This window comes from Amblyomma americanum, chromosome 5, assembly GCF_052857255.1.
Source record: "Amblyomma americanum isolate KBUSLIRL-KWMA chromosome 5, ASM5285725v1, whole genome shotgun sequence".
Classification (NCBI taxonomy): domain Eukaryota; kingdom Metazoa; phylum Arthropoda; class Arachnida; order Ixodida; family Ixodidae; genus Amblyomma; species Amblyomma americanum.
In genome coordinates, this window is record NC_135501.1 from 64,807,668 (window position 1) to 64,832,303 (window position 24,636).

The window sequence follows — 24,636 nt, forward strand, 5'->3', positions numbered from 1 at the left end:
TTTCTTGAAAGTGAGCTCTCTCTCTGAAGCCTAGGACTTCCACGGTACAAGAGCCCCACTCCAGGACTTGAGACAATGAGGACAACTCCATCCGAAAAAACATGTCGGCTCTGGAGCTTGCCAACACAACACTACCAATTTCTTTACTCAGTCGACCCACATCTCAGATCAAGACTCCCACACAGAATTCCTCGTCATCTGGAAACACTTTATCACCAACTTTGCCTGAATGCTGCATTCACAAACGGCTTCGTTTTAGTCAAATGAACAGTCCGCTTTGTGATCACTGCAGCTCAAATGAAACTGTGGAACATATAGTATTCTGCTTGAGCACCCTGTGTATGCTGATGAGCGTGTGTACTTTGAACATTACATGGAGAAGCTCTCACCAGTGACTCTAACAGTGGACAGTTTTTAGGTCCCTTAGCCTGCCCTAGGCAACAGAGACATGCAATTAACTTCTTGTTTGCATATATAAAGAACATTGGACAAAACCTTGACAAGCTCAAGTTTCACCTTGCATGTTACCATGTTACCCCCACGCATTCTTCCCGCAATGAACTTTGTATTGGCCTACCACATGCTCCGATGGTCTGGCCGAAGAAAAAGACTACTCGCGCCACGTTACACGCGGTGCGCGGGCAGAAGAGATTCTGCGCAGTCCGCGCATAGTCTGGCTTACGCCTGGCTGCGTGGGCTTGGTAAAATATAATTGTGGACACAAGGCAAAGAAGTCTGTCTGGTTCTCTTACACCACAAGTTGGTGACAGCGGACTTCCAACCTTCGCTCTGAGCTCCCGCTTGGCTTCTGCCTCAGCTGCTTTGCTAGCAAGGCGGAAAGCTGGGCTAGTTGGTGTTTCATCATGAATTAAAAGACTAGCGCATATAACAGAGACACAAAGAAGTAGACAGGACGAGCGCTAGGCCTCCCGCTGCCAGAAGCCCGAGCCCCACTCTCTTCGCCCTTTCTACCTCGTGTGCCCTGGCCCTAGGATTCCGCCCTTGATGGGCCACCTTTTTCGCAACTCCAGCCACTCCTTTCCGAGTCCGGGCTACGTCACGTGCTAGCCTGCACTGAGAGATTCAACTGCTGGCCTGAAGCGATGCCTCTCCAGGGCATCACGGAGGAGTCGATAGCTCAAACGCTACTCACTCTCTACCTTCGACCATTACAACTGACTTTGGTCGTCACTTTGACTCCAAATTGTTCGCTAACCTCTCTCGGCTGCTCGGCATGAACTGCGTTAGAACAACCTCTTACCACCCGATATCGTATGGCATCATCGAAAGTTTTTCGCCGACAACTAAAGGCTTCACCCATGGCTTCGACTTTCCCTTCCATGTGGATTGAGCGCCTTTATTTCGTCATGCTTGGCATCCGCACCACTCTTCGCAGCAACTCTTCCTCCAGTTGCGCCGAGCTTACGTTCGGCATCGCTCTTCGCGTCCCGGGCCAATTCTTCGACCCCTCGCCAACCTTTCCTACTGACATTTCTGACTACGCCTGCCATCTTCACAGCGCTATGCGCAACATTGTTCCTCCTCCTCCTGGACAGCCTGCTCATCGTGTGTACTACGTCAGCCCCGACCTTCAGAGCTGCACGCACGTCTTTGTGCGAGGCGACGCCGTGCGTCCTCCCTTATGCCCCCCTTACGACGATCCATTCAGGGTCCTCAAGCGGCAACGCAAGTACTTTCTGCTGCTTCTCAACGGCCGGGAGGATATCTCCATTGATCGCCTGAAGCCTACTTCGACTCTGGCAGCTTTACTTGTGCTGCTGCATTCCTTCCTGACCGGGCCAGTCCAACTCGCCATGTTCATTTCGAGGCAATGTCATTTGCGCTTCATCATTCATAACTCTCATGGCTTCCTCACTAGACGTGGGGCCCTAGCTGTAGCGGCCTACCACATGCTACGATAGTCTGGCCGAAGACAAAGACGACTCATGCCAGCTTACACGCGGTCCGCGCGCAATCTGTGTTATGCCTGCTAGCGTGGGTCTGGCAAAATATAATTTTGGACGCCAGGCAAGGATGTCCGTCTGGTTCTCTTACATCACAACTTTGTTCGCCCATATGTCGGACTATAAACTTCATCATTTCATGTTACATATCATTACTCGCCAATCCAATTTAATACGCATTTAATGGCTTAATTTTATTTTCTCCGCACCACTCCCCTTCCGCCTTTGTCTCACAACTTCCCTTCCCCATGCAGAGTAGCATTCCAGCGATTTTTGAACACCGGCTAAGTTCTGTTTCTTTATTAAAAGGTTTCTCTTTCTTTCTCTCGATCAAATTATCGTTCTCAGCGACAACTGATTCTCTGGCTATGTTTTTGTCTGGCAACTAAAGATGCATTTATCGCCGTGAAAATTGGATCCAAATGTCTTCCCGTCAGTCAATTCAAACTCGTCACGTGAGGGCGATGTATGTATTTCGCTTTTTGATCTTTTCTAGCTTATAAAAGCTGTTTCCGGCGGCACTGTCATACCCATCATTCGGCTTTCGACGCTGCAACTACATGGGAGAAGGAATTATAAACTGCCCTCCATTAGCGAGTTCAACGTGCAAGGCCTCGATTACTGATGTCTTATGCTTCATTCCAAACAATGCAACAAAAATTTGGTGTCTGTACTCCAAGTCCCACACTGAATTTTTTTTTTTTTTCTCAAAATCATAGAAGCGGGCACTGTGTCCTTCGAACCATCAGCACCGTCGGAGCCACACCTTTCAGCCAATGCCAGCCAGTCACAAGCAATCAAGAAAATATCCCAGAAGCCGAGTCCATCCGAAATTATACTTATATGTTTATTTCTCATGTGCACATCACTTACACATTCACTCCTATTTCAGGCAAGCACAAAAACACCCCACATTCACACAACATAAATTAAACACTTCACATCTCAAGCACTGCTCAACTCACTTGACATCACAACAGCATACTGAAGCACACTTTCCCAAGAATGCTGCTACACACATAATGAAATCTCAAAGCAGCCATTAGCAAAGGTATATGCAGCAGGCAGCGGGCAGAGGATGCATGTGTGAAAAAGCACGCATCTAACCAGAGCGCAGAAGCGAAAAGCATAGAATGTTTCCATCACTCAAACTCCACAAAATGCTTCTGACAGGCCTGGCGTAGCTCTAACAGGCTTGTCGACCTTTACCTTTACACAGATTACCTTTACACAGACAAGGCCATGCGTTTACATGACACACTTTTCTGTGTGGCTGCCTACAGACTCTACAGCCAACCAAGATAACACCTCAGAACTGCAACGGCTTCTTTGCACAATTTAGAGATGAAGATTCTACTTTATAGCACGATGACACCACTGAACGACCCACTGGTCTGAGAAGAGACAAGACATTTGCCAACAAGATTGAGCTGAGCTTAATGTGCTAACAAAAGATGACAAAGGACTTGAATCAAAACGCAATCAGCTTGAGCTCCAGAACATATAAGCGACATGTGGCATCCAGCACCTGTTTTGACAGAGCAAGTGCTGTCTGCACCCTCAAAAGAAAAGCTGCAGGTCTTATTTGACCACCCATGCTTCCAAATCGCCAACAAAGAGGTGCTTGAGGCTCAGTGTGCAATACAGCATGCAGCTGCCATATCTCGGGTGTGCTGAATGCCCAAAAGTTAACCTAACCATCAAGCATCCCAGAACAGAAGCACCAGCAGGAGGCAGAAAACAGTGCACTTCTGCTGACACACAAACATGGCTGCCAGAATGCGTACCACTAAACCACGCAGGTGTTTGACCACTGCACAGACCTGTACACGCCAAGCCCTTAGCACAATAAAGAGGGAAACCAAACAACAGCTCAACAGAACTGCAGTAGTCAATTACACCAGGCAAACTGCAGCTGCCATACGCACACACCACAGGAATATAGGCTGCGTTTAGGCATTCACTTTGACGCTGCCGATGAAAAGTAAACGCCTGCTCCATGGCAACCACCTGCTACTTGCAGGAGCGCTACTGCAAGGCGAGTGAGGAACATGATCATCTCTAGTAGTTCTTGAGCAACTGTGTTTGTTTTAGTCCTTGGAAAGAGCGCAATCAGACAGAGCATCTACAAGGAGAGGGAGCCAGAGATAAACGGGGGGAGGGGATGAACTTCCGTGACACACCACACCTCCATATGGTCTGTGGCAGACTCATTACTTCACATGTGCGAGACACTCACAACCACTGAAACCATCACGAATACTCTAGGACTCACACACTCACCACTACAAATGCACACTACTAATATGCATTCGAGTGCCGTGCACATGCCTGACACAGAAAAAGTTTGTGCAGCATTCTTTTTCGCGCACATGACCGCATTATATGAGAAGTGGAGAACCTGGTCTAACCATGTGCTTTTGGCATCGTGACACAAATGATGTTTTCTGTAGAGACAAGGACCCATGAGAGAAGACTGAGAAAAAGAGCAGTGCACGACATTCTGCCCTTACTTGCCAGGTCATCGATACATGAGGAGGTGCAATTAGTGCGCTGCGGTTTCAATGCCATTTTCACAAGAATGGCCTCACATGAGCAAAGCCACTTGGCCCATTGGTAAAGCAAGCATTAGATGGCCAAAGCCAGGGCCCAAGCACGTTTCTATCCACACGGAGCAACTTTTTCTTAGAGCCATATCCTTCAAAAAGGTCAAGACGCACTGTCCCAATACAAAATTCTCGCATTACAGCGCCAACATGTGCCAGTCTGAAATAGCGCTTGCAGCTGACAGTCTCGTGTGAAAAAGAGTACAAGTTTTGGAAACACAGTGCTCAAGAAACCTACAGTCGGATACAACTTAAACCTGCAGTGAAGCTCCACTCACATTCAGGACCGCCACACAGAATTCTTTTAAGACAAAGAAGTTGTCTGTTGTTTAAACTTTGCATTACCCAAACAAGATACTAATCACAAAAAATATAAGGTCTAAAATTTTGATACCTGGCTTATTTAGAAAAGTAAAACATTAAAAAGCAGATTTTTGTTTTGACTGATTAGTGGAATGATACAAACGCCATAAACTGTGGCCCAGTGTTACAAACTGCTGTTTTTTTTAAGGTTGTATCCTACTACAGACAGCACTAAGTGTCCAGAGAGAAGTATGAAACAGCATGCAACAGCAACAAGAATCTATTGTGGGCAAGAGGTCCTGTATCTAGTGAAAAGTTTTGAAAAAGCTCCAAACAGGAGACACAGCTGTGAGGCACTCAGTGCTATCTACCGGGCTAAACAAATCAGATGTTTATATAAGCTGTATTTATTGAAAAAGCTGAGTGGTCCACAAGTAGTTCTGAGCACCAGTGGCACTGCTTCATTGAAAAGGGTGAACTGGACAAGAAAGAACCTGGAAGAAACGAAATTAACTGACACAAAGAAGGCCACAATGTGCAACTAACTGCAAGTATTTGTATGACGTGTTCAAGGAAGGACTCGAAGCATGCACCTCTAACAAAAACCAAGAAAAAAGGTCAACAAGCAATATGGCCACCACCGAAGAAAACATGGCAAGGCAGTGAAGTGGCCTTCACGACAGACAATCGGGACCCAAAGGCAGGTTGCACACTGTGATCACATGACCTTAGACTTGCACCTGCTGCTTTCAAGGAACTTTACTGACATACAACGCAGATGTTTATTGTTTATCAAAAGGCCATGTTTGGCAACTTGTAAGCTAGGAATACGTGCTGTACAAGTCACCCACATGAACCCTACTCACGCAATCCTGCGAGGCAGAAAAGCCTCTGTTAGAACACTTGGGCAAATCCTGCCTCTTTCTCGCACATCAAGGCCTTGCACAATCAAGAAAGAAGTTAACTGGAAAGAAAAAAAAGCCGAAGCATGTACAAACTTGCCATTAAAGATCACATGGCCGACCCTTTCCACCTCAGTATCGCACTCATGAAGGCCATTATGTGACCGAGTTTGTCTCACAGAACTACTGCTACTAATCGTGGCGGCTTCACGCTGGATGTAGAAGCAATGGAGTGCTGTGAGGCTGGTTCTGCTTCAATGCAGCGAAGCCAGCTCACAATGCATCATCACGCCATGGCAGTCAAACCAACACAATCCAATGCTGGGAAGCTGGATTATGATGCAGTCTTATAAAACTGGAAAAAAGCCGCCACTCTGCACAATGTGGTTCTTTAATTTCCACACAGTACCGCAAACAAAACAAAACTCGGAGCAATGGGACACAACCAATGTGCGTCAAAAAGAAAGGTCAAACCTCTAATCCGTGTTGAAGAGGAACACAATGATAAGGCTTGAAATTTGCTTTCAAAGAAACAGAAGAGGTTCCCAGATGCTCCCAGCGGTCTGAGCATGAACTCTTAAAACAGTTACCGGCACTTTGAAGCTGCTCGGATATTGCATGTGGTGCTGTGCTCTTCATTGCTTTGGTTACGATTCATCAGAGGGAGTCGTACCGACCAGCACATCCATAAAACAGCAGCCTGGTCTAGTCAGCACAGTGTGCTCAGTGTGTCGATCCAGAAGGTGGCAAGCAGGTCCGACGCACCACACACGGCAACAAGACATGGCAGTGTCCAATGTGCGTGGTGTCTGTTCGTGACCCACCTCTTGGCGGTTACACCAGGTCACCACTAGCACTCATCAACCCACGACAGCCAGCTCCCGTAACAGTGCATTAGTCCGCAGCTTGCACTGTGAAACCTGACTGCACGAGACCAGTACGGCACACGCCTCCATCGGTTGCACATGTACTTGTCACAAAAGGACACTGGGTGGTTGACCAGATGTGCGCGTGCCTTCTCTCTGTCTTGGTTGCATGATTCAAGCTTGATGCAGTGCTATGGTTTGATTCCCCCCCGAGTCCAGCAATCCAGCCAGCTTGTGTGTGACTTGACTCCATTAAAATGGCAAATGCTCCTACTCTAAAACTAAGTCTGCAAAGCCACAAGCCACTTCACAGTAATAGGCCAAACACACTGGTTTTACTTCATCCACACAAACAAGTAGGCGGCGCAGAAACGAATGAGAAAAAGCTACCAGTTGGTTGCTGTCACAAAAAAGGTCCTTGCATGTTTCCACACCACCCCGAGATGAGCCAAATCCTGTCCAACGAATTGATCTTTGTGACACATCGCTCAGTGAAAGATCGCTCTATTCGGGCAAGATCCGGGACACAAGCTTGTCGTGGCCTTGCGTCAGACAACAGTGCCCTCGTCGACTCTTCAATGCAAAACAGGAAATGCAAGGTTGACCTTGGCAAATGTGTCAGAGACTTGTACTAGAGTCTGGTGCCAGGTGTCACGCCAACCAGCTGGCTCTCCTTGGTGTCTCCACCGCATCACGCTGAGCTAAGAGGATGCTGGGGCAGTTTCGGTTTCAGCATTCTTTTCCAATATCCAGCACTGGAATTCAGCTTCACACAGAGTTAAATGCCCCGACATCACTGGCTGCTGCCACACCATTCAAATGCTGGAACACACACTTGTAGGCGCCGAAGATCGCACCAGCGATGAAATCAGCAGGCCAGGAAAATAAAGGGGTGGGGGGGAACAAACAGGCACAAAAGTCGTCCGGACCACAGAGTCCAGAATGATGGAGAGGCAAAGGGTGCCCCAACCGGTGCAGTTGTCGCCAGGCATCTCCCCTGTCATTCACAAATTAGCAGAGGCCTCGACAATGCCGGCAACGGGGTGCTGTACAAGAGAGACGACGGTCGTCACTCGGTCATGGCTGCCCCTTGTGGCCATGACGGACAGAGCACCGCCTTCAGAGAGCGTTGTGCACCTGCGGTGGCTTGTGGACAGCCGCCGCGGATGCCGAAGTTGGCCGGATCAGTGGTGGTGGCTGCTGGAGAATGGACCAGCTGCCAGACCTGCGAGGAGATGAAGTGGCGCACCAATGAACCACTTGCAGCACACAGAGACTGACGGCCCTGCTCGAGAAAGAAGCGCTGACGGAGGCATGCAGAACGTCAGCTTTTTCCAGTGCTATACACCATCACACCATACTTATACCTTGTTACATCCTTAATGGACCCCGCAAAACTGTGTGCACCTATCTCGCTTATGTAGCACCAGAGGTATCGGCGATTAAAGACAGCTCGCTTCTTTTTCCCTCTCAAATCATGCACCAAAGCGAGGCAGAAAACAGGCTAGGGACTATGCTCTGCCCACAAATGCATCACCCAGCTCGGATGTTTACTTTTATTTTTTTATTTTTTGAGGGCAGCACACGCCGCATTTAGATACCCACCCCAGAAGTTTTCTGAGGTTCGCACGAACCCTCACCACAGGTTCTTCTCTTCACCGTGATCAGTTCCGCCAAACCTGGCAGCCGTGCAGCACTTTACTTGGCACAGATCAATTTTATTGCGAAAGCTGTACCAGAGTCACAATGCGGAAAAGCTGGTGTCTGTCGCTAGCAAAGCACCACACACAATTTTTAGCATGGCGTTAAAACAAATATGTTCACAATAATGGCAATTAGAAGCACTCAGAAACATTGGTAACTTAAACTGCCATCAAGGCAATGGTGGAGTGGATAGCTAGATATACAAAGCGCCTGAACAAACTCAAAGACATTCAATATATGCCAAATGACGCGTGAAGGGCAGAGTGTAGAAATGCGTCAAGTCGGCATGTTTTACTTTTTGACTGCCAGGTAGCGGTCTAATTACAACAAAAAAAAAATTTTTTTGCTTTGGGGACTTTACTTTGTAAACCACTTCCTCTCGATCATCCTGGCCCACACACTCAGCGCTGCACTCCAAGAAGTGTTCACAAACTGAACAAGACCTTCTAGTTCCGCTCAGGTAGAAGGCTGTGCATGCTCTCCAGCCGACCTTCACTCTTCAGGGGCACCATACACCCCCCGCCCACCCAAATCCACCGACCAGAATGGCCACCCAAAGCCAGCCCATCTGCCTCCACCCGCTAGAAGCCTGTGCAGCAGTGGGCCAAAAAAGCCAATGGTGAAATCTAATTCAAACACACAGCCAGCTGCCTTCCAGAAGCATCTTCCACCAGGCCTCCCCTCCCTCTAACAAGGTAGCTGCTCAACCTGCCACCCCTCCACCCAACTTCACCCACCCTCAAGAAAAATTCTCTTGTGTGTGTCAAGCCTTGGCTCAGAGTAAAAGCGCTATCTAGAGTGCCAGCATCAAAGTAATCACCGAGGGTGAATCCATCTGCTTTTGCAGAACAGTCGCATCAGATGTCTGATCCATAATTTTTTTAGGTTCAGATAGGGCGAAGAGGATGGCACATGTTTATTTGTTATCAATCAATCAGTCAATAAATCAGTCAATCAATGCAGTAAACAAAAGGGACACTGGAGACAACTTCTTCCTATTACTGTTCTTGGCCAAAACCCACTCTCTGGCTACGTTGGCAACTGCCAGGCAGCAAAGGAGGCACTTAGTATCACCAAGAAAACTATATTTAGAAACCTTCCCACAAGCCGATTCAAATTCATGACACCTTACTGTAAGGATGGGTTTCCACCATTTTAAAGTGAATAACAGTGCAGCATAGCCTTTGGAGTCCATGACCAAAAATCGATCTTGACGCAGGTTAAATAACAAAGTGACCGGTGATGGCAACACCTGCATTATTTTTCTCTGCGTTTTCTAGCACATAAAACCTGTTTTCAGTGAGAGTTGTCAGTATGAACGTTAAAAAAAATTCCGTGCTAATCGCAGCTTGGAGATGCTTCAAGAAGACAACCGAATGCAGCGTGCTTGCCCATACACAGTTGGCTGCAACAACACACAGACACACAAACGGCCAAAGCACATGACATAGCATACAGCTGTGCGAGTTGGGATGGCGTCCACCCACCTGGGTGCCGCCACCGGCAGGCCAGGGGCGCCCTTGGCCTGCGAGGGGGAGCCAGGTGGTGGCCTCAGCAGAGGGGGAGGGTTGCCCACCCCTCCGCCAGTGGCTGGAGCAGCCCCGTTGGACAGGACACTGTTGAGGACACTGTTGCCGCTGCCGGCACCACCCCCTGTGGGCGGGGCTGCCACTGCACTGGGGGATCCTGGCCTGCTTCCGCCACCGGCTGACTCCTTGGTGGCTGTAGGTGGCTCCGGATCACCCGCCGTCTGCACAGAGGAGAGAAAGCAGGTGGTGAGTCTTCTCTTGGAAGAGGAGGTCATGGTCCTTTAATGACGACACAGCCCAGTCTGTTCATTCCACGGTGCGAACACACAAGCGGCACAATGCGCACCGCGAAAGGGACGGCCATGCTGGCGGCAAAGGAGTATGCGAGAAAGCGCCGGACGCACAAAACTCTCTCCACGCCAGCACGTACGGTACCACCACCACCACTGGCATGCAACTTTGGTGGCGGCACTGATGCTCCCCACGTGACAAAGATGGGCACTCCCCATTGATCGCCCCATTCCGTGGCACGCAGCAAGCAGCCGAACATGGCCCCACGACCCATTCATTGCAGGGCAGAAAGACCTGCTGCTCGGAAGCTTTCACAGCGGGCATTTTGCCAGTGGGGTATCCGTACCATTACAACCGTTTTAGCTGGGTGCTTTCCACAGCATTTCAGTTGACCAGCCACTGAAGCAAACAGCTAATGAGCAGTGCTATACAGTAGCAACAACTGTCACTCAGCACTCAGCAGCAGTTCAGCTCAACTAAAACCACCAGTGCCAGCTGACAAAATCAGCTTGTAATATGGCCATCATTAAACCCACCATGTTGGCTGAGTCGGCCATTCTCCACTCCGATATGTTCCTAAATTGCCGAAAACTTTGCTGTCCTAGTTCGCGCACTCTAACACAGAACTTTCACTAATCAAGTGCACATAAATGTATAAACATGGAAACCACGTGAAGAGATATCAGAAAAACTGTGGCCAAGTCCTGGAGCTCACAAAGGCCTTGCTGAAGTGTCTTGGATTTTATACTGGCTCTGTGTACTGTTTACATCTTGCTGTGAAAGGTCGACTCATATGTAATGGTGCTTAAATCAATCAGAGATGTCCGTAACCTGAGTCTGTAACCATGGCACACCACTAAAAGCAACACCTAAGGCCGATGTACATTTCAAATCAATAGAGTTTGAATTATCGAGGTTTTAATGTACCATCCGTGTGAAATTCACACCAGTGTGACCATTTAAACAGAATAACTCAATCTCTTGGCAAGTGCACAGAAATGTGCTGTTCCATCCATGGTGCCCACTAATCACACATGTGACATGCATAACAGAGTTTCAAGCCAATGCTGCCAAAAGAAGACATTAAAAAGATCTTCAAGGCTGAAAAGGCATACAGGAAACAATAGTGGTAGCGCCTCAGTCCCCTTGGCAAACTGCAGGCACAGTTGTCTTTGCTCCAAGCCATGGCCATACCACCTTTTTAGAACCGGACGGAGTCTTACACATGCCAACTGCAGCTTAGTGTTTTGTTTTCAATGCTTAGTGTTTTGTTTTCAAGCAATGGTCACAGCATTGCAGACTCCTTGTAGATGCCACAACTGTTGCACACAAGCAGAAGTGGAGTGGCAGACGAACCTTGTTGTCGTCAGTGCTGGGTGTGATGCCGTGCTCGGCCTCAAATTCCTGCAGCACGGCGTCCAGGTTGTAGCGGCGGCGGTAGTTGACAAAGAAGCTGCGCACGTGCGCCTCCGTCTTGTTGCCAATCACCTCCGCGATGGCCTTGAAGTCACGGCCATACTTGCGGATGCCTGCGCAACGGAGGAGGAGGCATCACCGGGCTGTCATGGCAGAAACCCTCATCAACACTCAACGCAATGCTAACCGAAGGCTGCTAACGGCCCACAGAAGGCCAGCAAAAGAAGTACTGCCAAAGGCTGGCAGTGTAAGGAAAAGAAATCTCAGGGCCCCAGTCCCCACAGCACAATCCTAACATCCACTCCCATGCTGACTAACCCAATGTAGCACATTTTTACAAGTGCAGGCATTTTTTGCCGTCCTTCTACCTGCCAATAAAAACTGCTGGATATAATAAATGCCCAGAATTATAATCTTGCTCCTATCTTCAACACCACTCTTTTTTCTCGGTACCTCTTGAAGCCGAGAGGCTGTGCAAACACTTGAGTGCCAATAGCTAACACATACAGTAGTTGGAAACTACGCAGCCAAACAATTGGGTCCCTCCACACACACATGGTCAGGCTGCATGCCCCCAACACGTGGCCTGCTTCACTGCAATGCCTCAACATGCCAGCAACTTACAGAACATGGGACATGAGGCAGAAAAAGACCAGAGGCAGTGGGCACTGTGCCCTGTCCTTCGGGTTTTTCCTGTCTGTGCAGCAATCACTACGTGCAGGATAAGCACACATCCTCACCAAGTTTCAGACCGACACCCTCCTGAGCCAACTAATGCAACTTTGGGTGGCAGGTGTAGAACACATTCTGTACTCATGTAACACTGCCATTACCGGTACCCTCCTTCCCAGAGTGCTTGGGTTCACTTAGAATCGGCAGATGAACAACAGGCCTCAGTGGAGCAAGTGCTCTTATTCATGGCTGGGCTCAGATAAAGTTTCCTCCACTTCTCGATAATGCTGCCCCAGAGCAAACACTCACCCTGGACGGCGATGAGCAGCTCGTCATTGGTCCAGCGGGCATTCACTCGGGTGTTGCCCTGCAATGCACCGGCAGAGGGCACACTGTCACACATTCCACTTGTTTACGGTGCCTTTACTGCGTCTACTGTGCGGAAAAACAGCCTCTTCATTCTCACTGTTCGATCCAAGAAAAGACACTGGTAGCACGCCAGCAAATCGTGAGCCTTTACATCAAACTGATTACGATGTCAGTGCAGATTAAAAGAACCCCAGGAGGTCAAAGTTTTCTGAGCCCTTCACTACAGCGTCCCTCGTAGCCCGAGTTGCTTTGGAACGTTAAACACCCATAAAACCATAAACCGAACTGATTACACAAACATCAGTCTACACCCATGAAGCAAAGGAAAAAGGAGAAACGACTTTTTAACTGCAAGGACACATGACCACTGACCATATAACCAGAGGTGGTGATTTGGCCATTGCAGTTCTAAGAGAAAAGTGAGGTCCCGAGTACAAAGGTGCTCAAATTTTCAGCAAGTTATTTCTCAGCACCGGTGATCCCGCCAGTGGGAATTGGACTCCTTGACCTCACACCAACACGGCATTTTACTCGCAGCACTTAGATGCACTGAACAAGGGATAGGCAAGATATGAAAAACCACTAACAGCAAAATAAATAAACAAACAAAAAATAAAAGTGCACTGTTTAGCTACTTGGTTCACTGTTGCACAGGATAGTAGTGTAAGGACATAATACAAAATAAAGGAAGACAGCACAAGCAACAATAGCAAGTGAAGGTTCCACCGAGAAGAAAACAAAACATAAAGAAGCTTCAGTAACACTATAACCCTGAGTACAATCTAACAAGCATTATTGTCTCACGCAAGCCTTCGTTTTTATTTCATTCCTCACAATAAAAGATTCAGGCGTTAGTAGCACCTCTGTTAATTGCCTTTCATGTGTCCAACCTCCTTCCAGTAATATTCTGCGCACGAACATTACAAAACAGATGACAAAATATGGCAACAACTCCTCTTGCATGTGCCTCAATTATAGCAGCATATTTGCACATTTAATTTGAACGTCCTACTGCAGCATTAGCACCCTAGCAGACAACAAAAAAAAAAACTGCGCACCTCGGATTGTGCTACCAGACAATCCTCACAAGCAGCAGTTGGCAGTGCAGTAAAGGATTACCGTGGCCGGGAAGGGGTAACAGCCCCATCTAGTTCTTTGAGTGCATACGACCAGTGAACCTTACACCTTAGGCGCTCACATGCCATGTCAGAGCCTTTTTTGTACTGCTATAGTTTTGTGCCAAGCAACTAACGGCACCATCTGCACATGGGAAGCAACACACCTCAGGTGGGCGCAGGTTCTCGATGCCCATGGCCGTCTTGTGGCGCAGCTGGCTGATTATCTGCTTGTTGTTCTGCACCTGCACAGTCACAGGAAAGAAAGGAGGGGTAAGCACTGTCATAAAAACAAGAGCTGCGATGGTTGTGACAGCATTCTGAAACTGTCACAACAGTTCCCAAGGAGTTGTTGCAACTCTGACGATCACTGTGGAGTTGTGACAGTTCCGCAGCAGCTTTAGGTACTGCTCAGTACATCACTCACAACTGAGGCACTTGGAAAAGATCAGGTAACACATTAAACAAGACATAAGCACAAGGCATGGCCAGCCTCCTTACACAGGTGATCTCACTGTCATAATTCTTCAATGAAGCTTTGCTCCACTTTGGGACGACTCTCAAACACCATTCTAGAGCACTTAAGAACTGAACTTCAGTATTTGCAGGGTAGTCAGCTAAGTTGGTGCCATGTGTGATGCCACAAAGTTACTGGGTGGGTCCATTTTCTGTAGCCAGGTTACACAATTGTCACAGGTTGCTGCTTCCCTGCTTTTTCTTATTGCATGCTTTGGATGAAGATGGCTATGTTACTGATTTCAAATATAATCTAAGCGCATGTAAGGGCCGCGCTTTTTTTCCAGATTCGAGGTACAATGGGATGCGGCCCATATGATACATGCGATGTTCACAATTTCTTTTTTAAGTAAAAACTCATCAATTAGGGAATGAGCAGCACTTTTGGCTACGTCCGATCATCACACAAGAAGTCTTCCGACACTGAGCTGTTGCCGTGCTCTGGTGCATGCTCATCCCGCAAGAAGTCACACGACATGTCCGCTGTCAACACGTAGCCGTTGTTCCGCACTTCCACCACATAGCAGAGCAGCTCTTCATCTAGTTCGGGAAACTTGCATGGCTTGCCTCGGAAGGCCCACTTTTTGCAGCCTGCATTCCTCAATGCATCCTTTTGGTTGCACCATCGCTGGACGTACTTCTCGGCCATGTCGAATTTCCTGCCCACCACACGCTAAAATTGCAACGCTCAGCGGCAGCACACGAAAGCCACAACTCCCATGCCTTTGACAGCCACAAAAAGCTGAAGCTGGTGGTACCGATGCCGATATGGATAGCAGGAGCTCGCGGCAAAGGAAAAAGTTGATGATGATGATGATGAACGGCGGCCTCGGGTGCCATCTATGGGCGGCACCTGGAAGCTCCGGCGCACGTGCATCAACGGGCTCGAGCCGCTCCTCTGCAGACTGGCTAGGCGCATGTGTGACCTCTGTGATCAAGCGCACCATTGCTTGCAGCAGGAGCTGATTCTGGAGGCCACAGCATGTACATGGAAAGTTTGGGTGCGGCCCTTACACGGATCTTTTCTTTTTAATATTTCCTTCCGGAAAAAAGGATGTGGCCCTTTCATGCGATGGTACCTCACGAAGCACACAGTGAACATGACCAGAAGTTAGTAACAGACTAGGTTGCTCGACTCAAAACAGTAGAAACCATACAACAGAACCATGCCTACAAGCCAACGAGAAAGGAAGGGGGGGGGGGGGGGGGTCAAGTGAGATGTTTCATCTTTCTACTGTCTTGTGTAAGCTGTTCACCATGACACACCAGCACAGTTAGCACCACACATTTGAGGCATGGGGAAGCACTGCACACTTGCCACGAGGGCTGCCAGTGCACTTGCCAGGTTTCTGGAACACTCAACAGGTCAGCCAAGACATGGGAGACATCTTTGTAAGTGCGGAAAGCTAATTAACAAAAATAGGCCTTGTTTCAGGCTATTCTGCCTCATTTTCAGGGTGCAGCCCACTTTCATCTCTGAGAACAAGCACTCCATGAAATACATGGAATGCCTTTTTCGAGTCAGCGCTGCCTCTTGTCTCGTCTCAGCCTATGGCCATGCTGTCGTGGCCTACCTGGCGCTTGAGGGCCACCAGCTCGGAGTCCATGGAACGCAAGATGGCGTCCCCCTGTCCCTGGGGGCCCGTGGCCATGGTGACCAGGTCCGGGTACTGCAGGCACATGCCACGAGGTGGACGCCGCTTGGCACCTGCTGCTCCGCCGCCACCTCGGATGGGAGCCTGCCGCCCACCATCATGGTGCTTGCGTGCCAGGGTGCCCTTGCAACTGCCGCCCGAACGTCTGCACACCAGGGGGGAAGACAATGAGTCACTGTTGCTAGCACGCAGGCATGCAAAAAAAAAAATGCAGATAGAAAAAGGTGAAGCAATGAGCTAACAACACCAAACAGGAGGGCACCGTGGATGCCTGCTGTACAAAGGACACCATCATCATCATCACACAAGCTACACCCACTGCAGGACAAACGCATCTCCCATATCTCTCCAATTAGCCCCGTCCTGTGCCAGCTGTGGCCACCTTATCCCCACAAACTTCTCGATCTCATCTGGCTCTCGGATCCTCCTTGCTAGGCTTGCCTTCTCTTGGAAACCACTCCATTAACCTAAGGGACCACCAGGTATCTTGCCTTCGCATGGGGTAGCTTAGCCATGCTCATTTCTTCTTGATTTCGACTACGATGTCATTAAGCCTCGTTTGTTGCCTGACTCACTCCGCTCTCTTCCTTCAAGTTTCAGTGCCACGATGGGGAGGGGACAGAAACACTAAAGAAACAGAAAGCAATTAAAAACGCTCAGCATTTTGCCCTCCCTGAACCAAAGGAGTCACAGTGGCACTTTCGCCACATCCCATCCCCACCACAGTGGCTGCACCAACTCCCAACACCAAGTGACTGCAGAGGGAATGCACAGCGAAGCTGTAACACTTAAGCTCCACACTAAGGGTATGATGCGATAGTGTTAATGCCCATATATGCAGAACTGGTAATTCTTGACTTCACATTCATAGATCCCCGGCAGTAGTCATACCATTCCTGCCAAGTGGTGCATGGCAGGTGCTGCGACCAGTGCAGCCTGAGTGACCCAATTTGCTCTTCCCAAGCGACCAATCGCATCAGACCATTTAACTGCCACCTGCCACACGGTCGGCATAGCGCTCACAGTACTTGGCCAGGTTGTGATGATGCCACAAGGTCATCTGACCTGGGCAGCCCACCTGCCTCTTAGGTTGCTTCTCTGGGGATTTTTCTTACAATTTTTCGCTTACGGCCAACAATGCCAATGCCGGCTTTTCTGCGATGTGAGCTCCTTAACACCACTGCATTAATAAGAGGATTTATCTGACCCTTCCTAGAGTATGCCGCAGTTGTCTGGGATCCACATACACAATCTAATATTACCAAACTTGAGAAAGTTCAAAGAACATCAGCTAGGTTCATCTTTATCTCATACAGCTGGCGCACGTCCCCATCATTACCTCTAGAAGCTGCAGAACTGGAAAGTCTCACATTGAGACGTTACCGGGCCGGTAGCGTTGTATATATGTAAATAGTTCTTTGTGTAGTGTGTTTATCGTGTTCATTCATTCATACTTCAGGGGGACGAAAGGCACAAGGGTGGGCTGCGGAGCTTATAAACAGTTGTCGCGTAGTTTTCCTATGAAATTTTTCTATTTACTCTATCATAACCAGTTGGGAATAGACAAAAGTTTATACATTCTGCCAGCTAGCCACCGCTCTACGTGCTCATATCACACCAAAAAAGTCCTAGATTTTTCGTGCAGGACTAACACATTTAAAAAAGGACCTTGTGCACCATCCTTTTAAGAAGTGCGCCATATCGATCGCCCTCAATGGCACAGAAAATGAGTACCTCTGGGATGATTTGACGGACAAAGAGATGTCTGAGGAAAGCGCTGCTGAAGATGAAAATGATTGAAGTGTGGGGCCTGGTTTCAATAAATGTCGTCTCCGTGCTTTCGTCACTCGTATTATGCAAGGGTAAATCCTTTTTTCGCCATTTCGCGTCCCTAAAATTTCACCTCGTATTACAGTATTTACTCGTGTAATCCTCGCAGTTTTTTTTCCCTGAAAATCAACGTGAAGTTCGGGGGTGCGATAATTATGCGGGGAAAATTTTCAAGCAAATGTTTAGGAGTGTTAAATGCAAAGATGAATGGGTCCAAGATCAGGATTGTCAGGTCCGCAATTGTAAATATAACGAAAACATTACTTTCAAGCGTAACTTACCTTCCTTATGAAAGTAAAGGGTGAACGTAAGCTCAAGCTGCTAAAGCACGTTATTTGCCGCGCGCAACCTCCCCGTCACTACCCGCGTTGCGTACGTCCTGCAGGCAATTCTACTCTTCATCAGAGTCCGTGTCGACACTGGAATCGATGGTTTCTTCATTTTCCGATGCTTCGTCGTCCCACACCAGGTGGTCCTCGGTCGCATCCAGGGCGTTCGAAATTCCTGTTTTCTTGAAGCTTCTGGCCACCATGTTTACATCAATCATCCCCCATGCCTCTGATACCCAGCTGCACAGCAGCTCCACGGACGGTCTTTTGATCTTGCCGCCCGGCGTCAGGAGCATGTTCACCTTCGGCCATCCATTCTGTGTACAGCCTCCGGACGTTATCTTTAAATGGCTTGTTCAAAGATACATCAAGAGGCTGTAGCATTGATGTGAGGCCACCGGGTATAACAGCCAGGTCCGTGCGCAGTTCCTTGAACTTCGCCCAAACCGACTCTTGAAGATGGCCCCGAAAGCTATCAAGCACGAGGAGCGACGGAAAAAGAAGTGCTCCCGGTCGCCGCCCCCACGTAGTCTTCACCCAGTCCACCATAAGGTCCGCGGTCATCCACCCCTTTTCGTGGACGCGCACGTGTATACCATGGGGGAGCTTTCCTTTCGGGAGGGTCTTCCGCTTGAAAATCACGTACGGTGGGAGCTTCCGCCCGTCCGCCGTCACGCCTAGCATGACCGTGCACCTCTGTTTTTCGGCACCTGCAGTCCTGACGTGCACAGTCCGAGCGCCTGTCTGTTCGACTGTCCTGCTACTGGGCATATCGAAATTCAGCGGAGTTTGGTCCGCGTTCCCTATCTGGGAGAGCAAGAAGTTTTTCTCCTGCCGGATCCTGATAACAAATCGATGGAAGTCCACTATTTTCTCTTCATAGGCTGCGGGCAGGCGCTGGCAAAGCGTCGTTCGCCTCCTGAGCGAGAGTCCATTGCGCCGCATAAATCGTGTGGCCCACCCGTTACTAGCGCAGAAGTCTTGCACTGGGATGCCCTCTTTTCTTGCGATTACGAGCGCCTGGTTCCGTATCAAATCAATCGACACAGCACACCCATCCGCTCGTCGAGCCTTGATATATTCCAGTAAAGAGGATTCGACGGCAGGAAATTTCCCAGTCTTCGGTCCATGGAAGGCCCGGCGCGTCTTACCAGTCGTCTTGAGTTCGTCGTGCTGCCGTCTCCAATACCGGACGCAAAACTCGTTGACACCGAAGTGTCTGCTGGCGGCACGGTTGCCATGTTCCAACGCATACTCAATAGCTTTTAGCTTAAAAGCAGCTGTGTAGCTTGCGTAGCGTCCCATGGCGAAGCGGCACAAAGAGCACGGTGCAACAAGCAAACAAGGCAAACGAGGCCTACGAAACACCGGAGAGCTGGAGACACCGTCGCGAAATGGCGTAGCGGTGGTGAGTGGATGAGCGGTAGCGGCGGTGGCAGCGGATGATAGCACAGTACCGCCGCCTAGTAGCACGCGCGCCCAACCATGGCAGTTAGTTGTGGCCGCAGTCAATCGATGGCGATCGCTACGACAAGCAGACGGCTTGCGGCAGTAATTTTGGGGGTGCGATGATTATGCGGGGAAAAAAAAATTTTACAATTTTTGATAGCCAATGTGGGGGGTGCGAGCATTACGCGAGTGAGAGCATTATGCGAGTAAATACGGTATATTCGGGTTCGTATTATTACTGGGTTTTTATGGTACATTGCGAGAGCATACATTGCGAGACACACTATGGCACAGGGATCCTGGCTAAGTACAAGCAACACTACCGTTCATCAAGCACCAAAGTAGCGCAACTGAGTCATTTGTGTATTTACCCCCATCAAAGCCCATCTGCTGCCCCGTCTGGACATTGAACATTGCAACCGAAGCAATGCAGCTACTGGTTCAATACTCTACCTATCACAACCACAAGGCTTGCCTCATTCAACTGGTCTCAATTTTGATGCGAAAAGCTTCACTACGCTAGGTAAAACAGTCTTCGGGTAAGCAGCACAACAACCTTCAGCCCAACCAAGTATAGCAGTGTATGACCATGCGTGGTACAGTTATGGTGTCGAACCCTTGACCCCTGACCTTGACCCATGACCTTTAGTTGACCTTTTACATTGGGTGACCTTTGGCCTTAAGAACATCCGTTGGGATGATGTGAAGCCACGCGATGACATCCGATGGGGGCGTCGTCAGACCATGTGATACCACGTTATAGCCACGTAGTCGTGCGGGTATATATATAAAACGGCTGTCGCGAGCATGTAGCGGAGCTGCCATGGTCGAGCTTGCTTTTCGCTGAATTCCAGGGTTAGCCCAGTTAGGCCACTGCCAATTTTTTTATTCTTTTCCTCAGTGAAACGACCAACATCTGCTACCTCATACCCGAACCCGGGCAGTTATTCTCAAGAGTAACATCCTGCTCTATATCTGCACCAGCTAATGCTGGCGCACTGGCAGTGCAGGTGCGACAGGCTTGGAGACAAGCTCTTTTTATAGGATGACATGATGCCCCTAGAACACTGAGAAATTTTGTAGGGCAGCCAAGTGCACAGACTGACTGGCAAAGTAAAATGGTGGTACCCATGGTGAGCCACATTAAGAGACATCACTACCCATCCTGGCCCACTTGGTTGTCACCCCAGACCTTTAGCAAGCTCTGGACACAGAACACGATGCCCCAAGCACACACCGCACATGAACACAGACACGCAGAGTGCAGAAACAGAGGAGGTGTGGTACTGCTCACATTTCTCAAACAAATACGATAACTTGTGTCGAGCATGCACTTTACATGGCAGCCACAAATTTTTCTTTGACTCTGACTAGTGAGAAAGAAATTACAGAACCTCCTGACTTCAAGTAATCCCCTAACAGCAACAACATGACAGAACAGCTGGCAAGCACAACTGAAGCTAAAACAAATTAAGAAAGCTCGTGTGAAAAACTTGAGCTAGTTGCGAGGCATGCGGGTGACAGAGCGAAACAGAACATGGAGAAATGGAACAAGCCACACACAACCCCAGCATGAAGCGCCAGGGCTTCCTGCCATGTCCTGGTACCTTTCTACTGAGAACACATGGGCAGCGTCAACGTTTACACACAAGCAGATATACCCACCAGCTCCAGGAGCTGACAAAGACGAAAATTCAAAACAAGTCCTACTGACTGCACAGTTATGTCAGCACCATGGTGTTCTGGTTTTGATGCAATGCATGCGCAGTTTTCAAAGCATAGCTACTGTTGTCCCCCCCCCAACCCAGACTAAGTACTCACTTCCAGTGCTGGTAGCAGCTGCCACAGAGGCTGCCCTTGCTGGATGTGTACGACTGGGCCATGGGGGCCCCACAGCTGGAGCAGGGACCACCCGGGGTGGCCCCACCACCGTCTTCCTTCTGCACAAGCAACAAGACAACATAGATGTTAGCACAGACGGAGAATGTAGTGCAAACATCACAATGGACAGAGACACAGGCTGCAAACGAGGCATGCGCAATTTTTGAGCTGGTGCACAATGCACTTGCAAATGCGCATCAACTGATGCCAGAGACTTGCACGTGAAGTGCCACACTTGCTGCACGCCAAGGTGCCAGTCAAGCCAGCGGTTAAAATGTCACTGGTTTAAACATCCTGTACTCATTGCACCTGCTTTAAATCACTCCATCACCTGCTGCTGGTATGTACTGTCCCCAGAACAGGCAATCACTTTGCACACAAAGGTGGCCACTAAACATAAACCTCACACTGCAATTACAGTGCCATCCTTGACAAGATACACATTCCTCATGGCAGAGACAGGAGAAAATGTGGCTACCCATAGACAGTTGCATACAGACCACCCCAGTTTGCAGTACCAGGCCAGGATCACACGAGGGCATTTAGTAGCAACCAGTGCACACAGCTTTTTGTTGCTTGCACACTCAACCACACGGCCAACTCACATAACCTACACTGCAGTTAGTTGTATGCGGTCCTTTTGTTCGCGCTGCTTTGGTTTTCCATGAAAGGTTCAATGAGGAGAAGGTAGACATATGCAGGTGCTCAGAGATATACAATGCATAAGCACAAGGGTGAACAAACAGCAGCACTATTTTAGTGCCAACTAAACTCAGTGTTGAAGAGCAGCAACAACTCGCAGAATTCAATAGAGAAAACTCCAAGTACTAGAACTCGGAGGGAGTAACTTACACTAGAAATGGTCTTTACAAATATCCTTCTCAGCAGCACACTGTTAGAGCAATAACCTTGATCAATGATGCAGAGCATAAGCCACTGAGGGTGCAAAAAATGGCTCAGATCTAAAATAAAAGCTCGCAATAAAGGTGCGCATCATTCCCTTTGCTTGCTATTCCTACCAGTCATATCATTCCGAATATTTTTTCAACCACACGTAGTGGTGTTCTCACGACACAGCACACTACCTGTCTGTCTCTTTCTGTGTCCTTGCTCGTTTGAGGGCCTTCACAATCTAAATGTCCCTGTCAACACAAAAATGCACCAATAAACACAAAGTGGTGGTGCACAGGAGGATCAGCATGTCTGCATGACTATAGCTATTCTAGATTTCTGAATTATCCAAGAAGTGAAATGCCAGATGCTCCAAACCCAAAACGAATTATTCAACTGACTATTTTTTTCAATTCAAATTCAAACCTACCAGCAAAGATTCTCCAAAACAGAGACATTACAGAAAACATTGGTACGCCTGGTAAGATAAGATTAGGATATTCTAATAAAGCAGTGCCACACAGAGTGCGTTGGAGTCGAATCACACTCTTCAGACATAATGCATGAAGAATGGTGCATTCTGGCCTGCGAGCAGAGGTTTCCATCCAGAACTTGGCCCTCAAAACAGCCAAGTAGAAGCACCAATGCCAAAGAATAACCAAAGAAACCGCTAACCTTGATGTTAGTTTGCAAACTGAGCCAACTCAAAAACAGGCCACTCACATTTTCGGCGTTGTCCACCTCCATGTCGCTGTCATTCTCAGAGCCGCCGTCAGAGCCAGCCTCACTGCACCACAAGAAAAAGGAAGGGGACGAGGCCCATTAGGGAGACCTTCCCCAACAGCACAAACAACACACACACAGCAGAGCACGGGGACTTTACGACCAAAACTGAATCCAGTGCAATCAGCTTCGGCCACTAGCGCTTGCCTGTCTGCTGCGAGCATGCCTGCAACAGGGACATGCCGTTATTGACAATCCACTGAGAGACAAACGTGTCTGGGGAGAAGGAGGAGATCCTTTTTCTGAAATCTCCAATGTTAGTAAAAGAAGGGTATAAACGGGAACCAACACTACATTCATGCAGCTAAATGCAGCTAACAGCGAGTCAAATCAAATACTACAAAGCACACTCAGTGGCACTGAATGCATCTGGCACCTGCACGGTCAGTAGTAAAGTTACAAATGCTGGGCATAACGGAAACATAACACCAGGCACGTGTTTAAGAGTGCAGTTAATATTACATCACCACATTAATGTGTCTCAATGCAAATGTTACAATAAGCTGTGCTTCATAAATAATGAAGCTGTGCATTCTGCAATCCTTTTGCAAGGAAGGGACAGTGGGAACAGGTCACTCCCAACACAAATTTCATACCTTGAAAAGGTACGAAATTAACTTTACACTCAACCTATTCTTCGCTTTTCCCATGAAATGACTTCGTCAAGTACATTAAAAAGAAGACTGCGCTAAAACAGAATCATACCTAAACAGATGCATCATGCACTATCAGCTTGACTGGTCCTGTGGACATCATAAAACACCCGCACACGAGTTCTCCGTTTTATTCTGAGTTCCAGACGTGCACAACTCAGGCACACTTGGCAATGCCCCATAGCAACACGGGTGAAAGCGAATAGCAGGATATTTTGAGGACTGGCCCAAGGTCACATAAGAGGGACTGACCCAGGGCAGGTGGATGCAGAGAGTGCAAAACCCATACTTCATGCTGTTCTCATCGGTACCTTTAAGCAAGAAGGTTGTTTTGTGCCGGGCCTTTTGGTACAAAAGCAGCAGAAAACCCTGCAAACCAACACTGCTCTTTCTACGCCTGGCACCCCCCTCCATATCAGCTAGCAGAAAGCTAGCTCGTCTGAGGCAAATATGGAGCACACAGCAAGCTTCACAAAGATCCACTGAAGAACTGTTTTTACATACCAAAGCTGTATACATTGGCTATTAAAATGGCCACAGTGGGACAGCAGTGCAATGATTCCAACCACCCTTCTCCTACAATATGAGGGGAGAGCTTTATATCTGCACTTTCAAGCTGCAGCCACCCGAGGAAAATAGCGAACTTCTGAACCAACACTCAGCACCACACCATAACAACAGAGCACATATATGTTCTGAGGAGAACTTGGAAAAGGAAAGGAAATCCTGCAAGCAGCCCCAGTTCTTTTGCAGGTCAGTCAGACCAGCTAGGATGCACAGACTATCGTAGAGAATACAACGGCCTGTCATGTTCAAAGACAACCTCTTGGAAAAAACAAAAACCAAGAAAAGACACCACCGAGTAGCTCAAAAATGAATAAATATGGGCGTTCACACGGAAATCCTGCATGC

The 24,636-nt window shown here is 48.5% G+C and overlaps 1 protein-coding gene across 3 annotated transcripts in view; it reads right to left on the bottom strand.

Annotated features, from left to right (window-relative positions):
* Nucleotides 1-2,786: 2,786 nt before the first annotated feature.
* LOC144132492 (REST corepressor 1-like) overlaps nt 2,787-24,636 on the bottom strand; it is a 35,488-nt gene continuing 13,638 nt past the window's right edge. For all 3 annotated transcript variants that reach the window (XM_077664944.1, XM_077664943.1, XM_077664942.1), the window contains exons 7-14: nt 23,012-23,075; nt 21,338-21,456; nt 15,828-16,053; nt 13,905-13,982; nt 12,563-12,620; nt 11,522-11,694; nt 9,833-10,095; nt 2,787-7,866 (exon numbers count right to left, since the gene is read on the bottom strand). In XM_077664944.1, the coding sequence (XP_077521070.1) occupies nt 7,761-7,866; nt 9,833-10,095; nt 11,522-11,694; nt 12,563-12,620; nt 13,905-13,982; nt 15,828-16,053; nt 21,338-21,456; nt 23,012-23,075 (1,087 nt within the window). In that variant the 3' untranslated portion in view covers nt 2,787-7,760. The remainder of the gene's footprint in view (nt 7,867-9,832; nt 10,096-11,521; nt 11,695-12,562; nt 12,621-13,904; nt 13,983-15,827; nt 16,054-21,337; nt 21,457-23,011; nt 23,076-24,636) is intronic.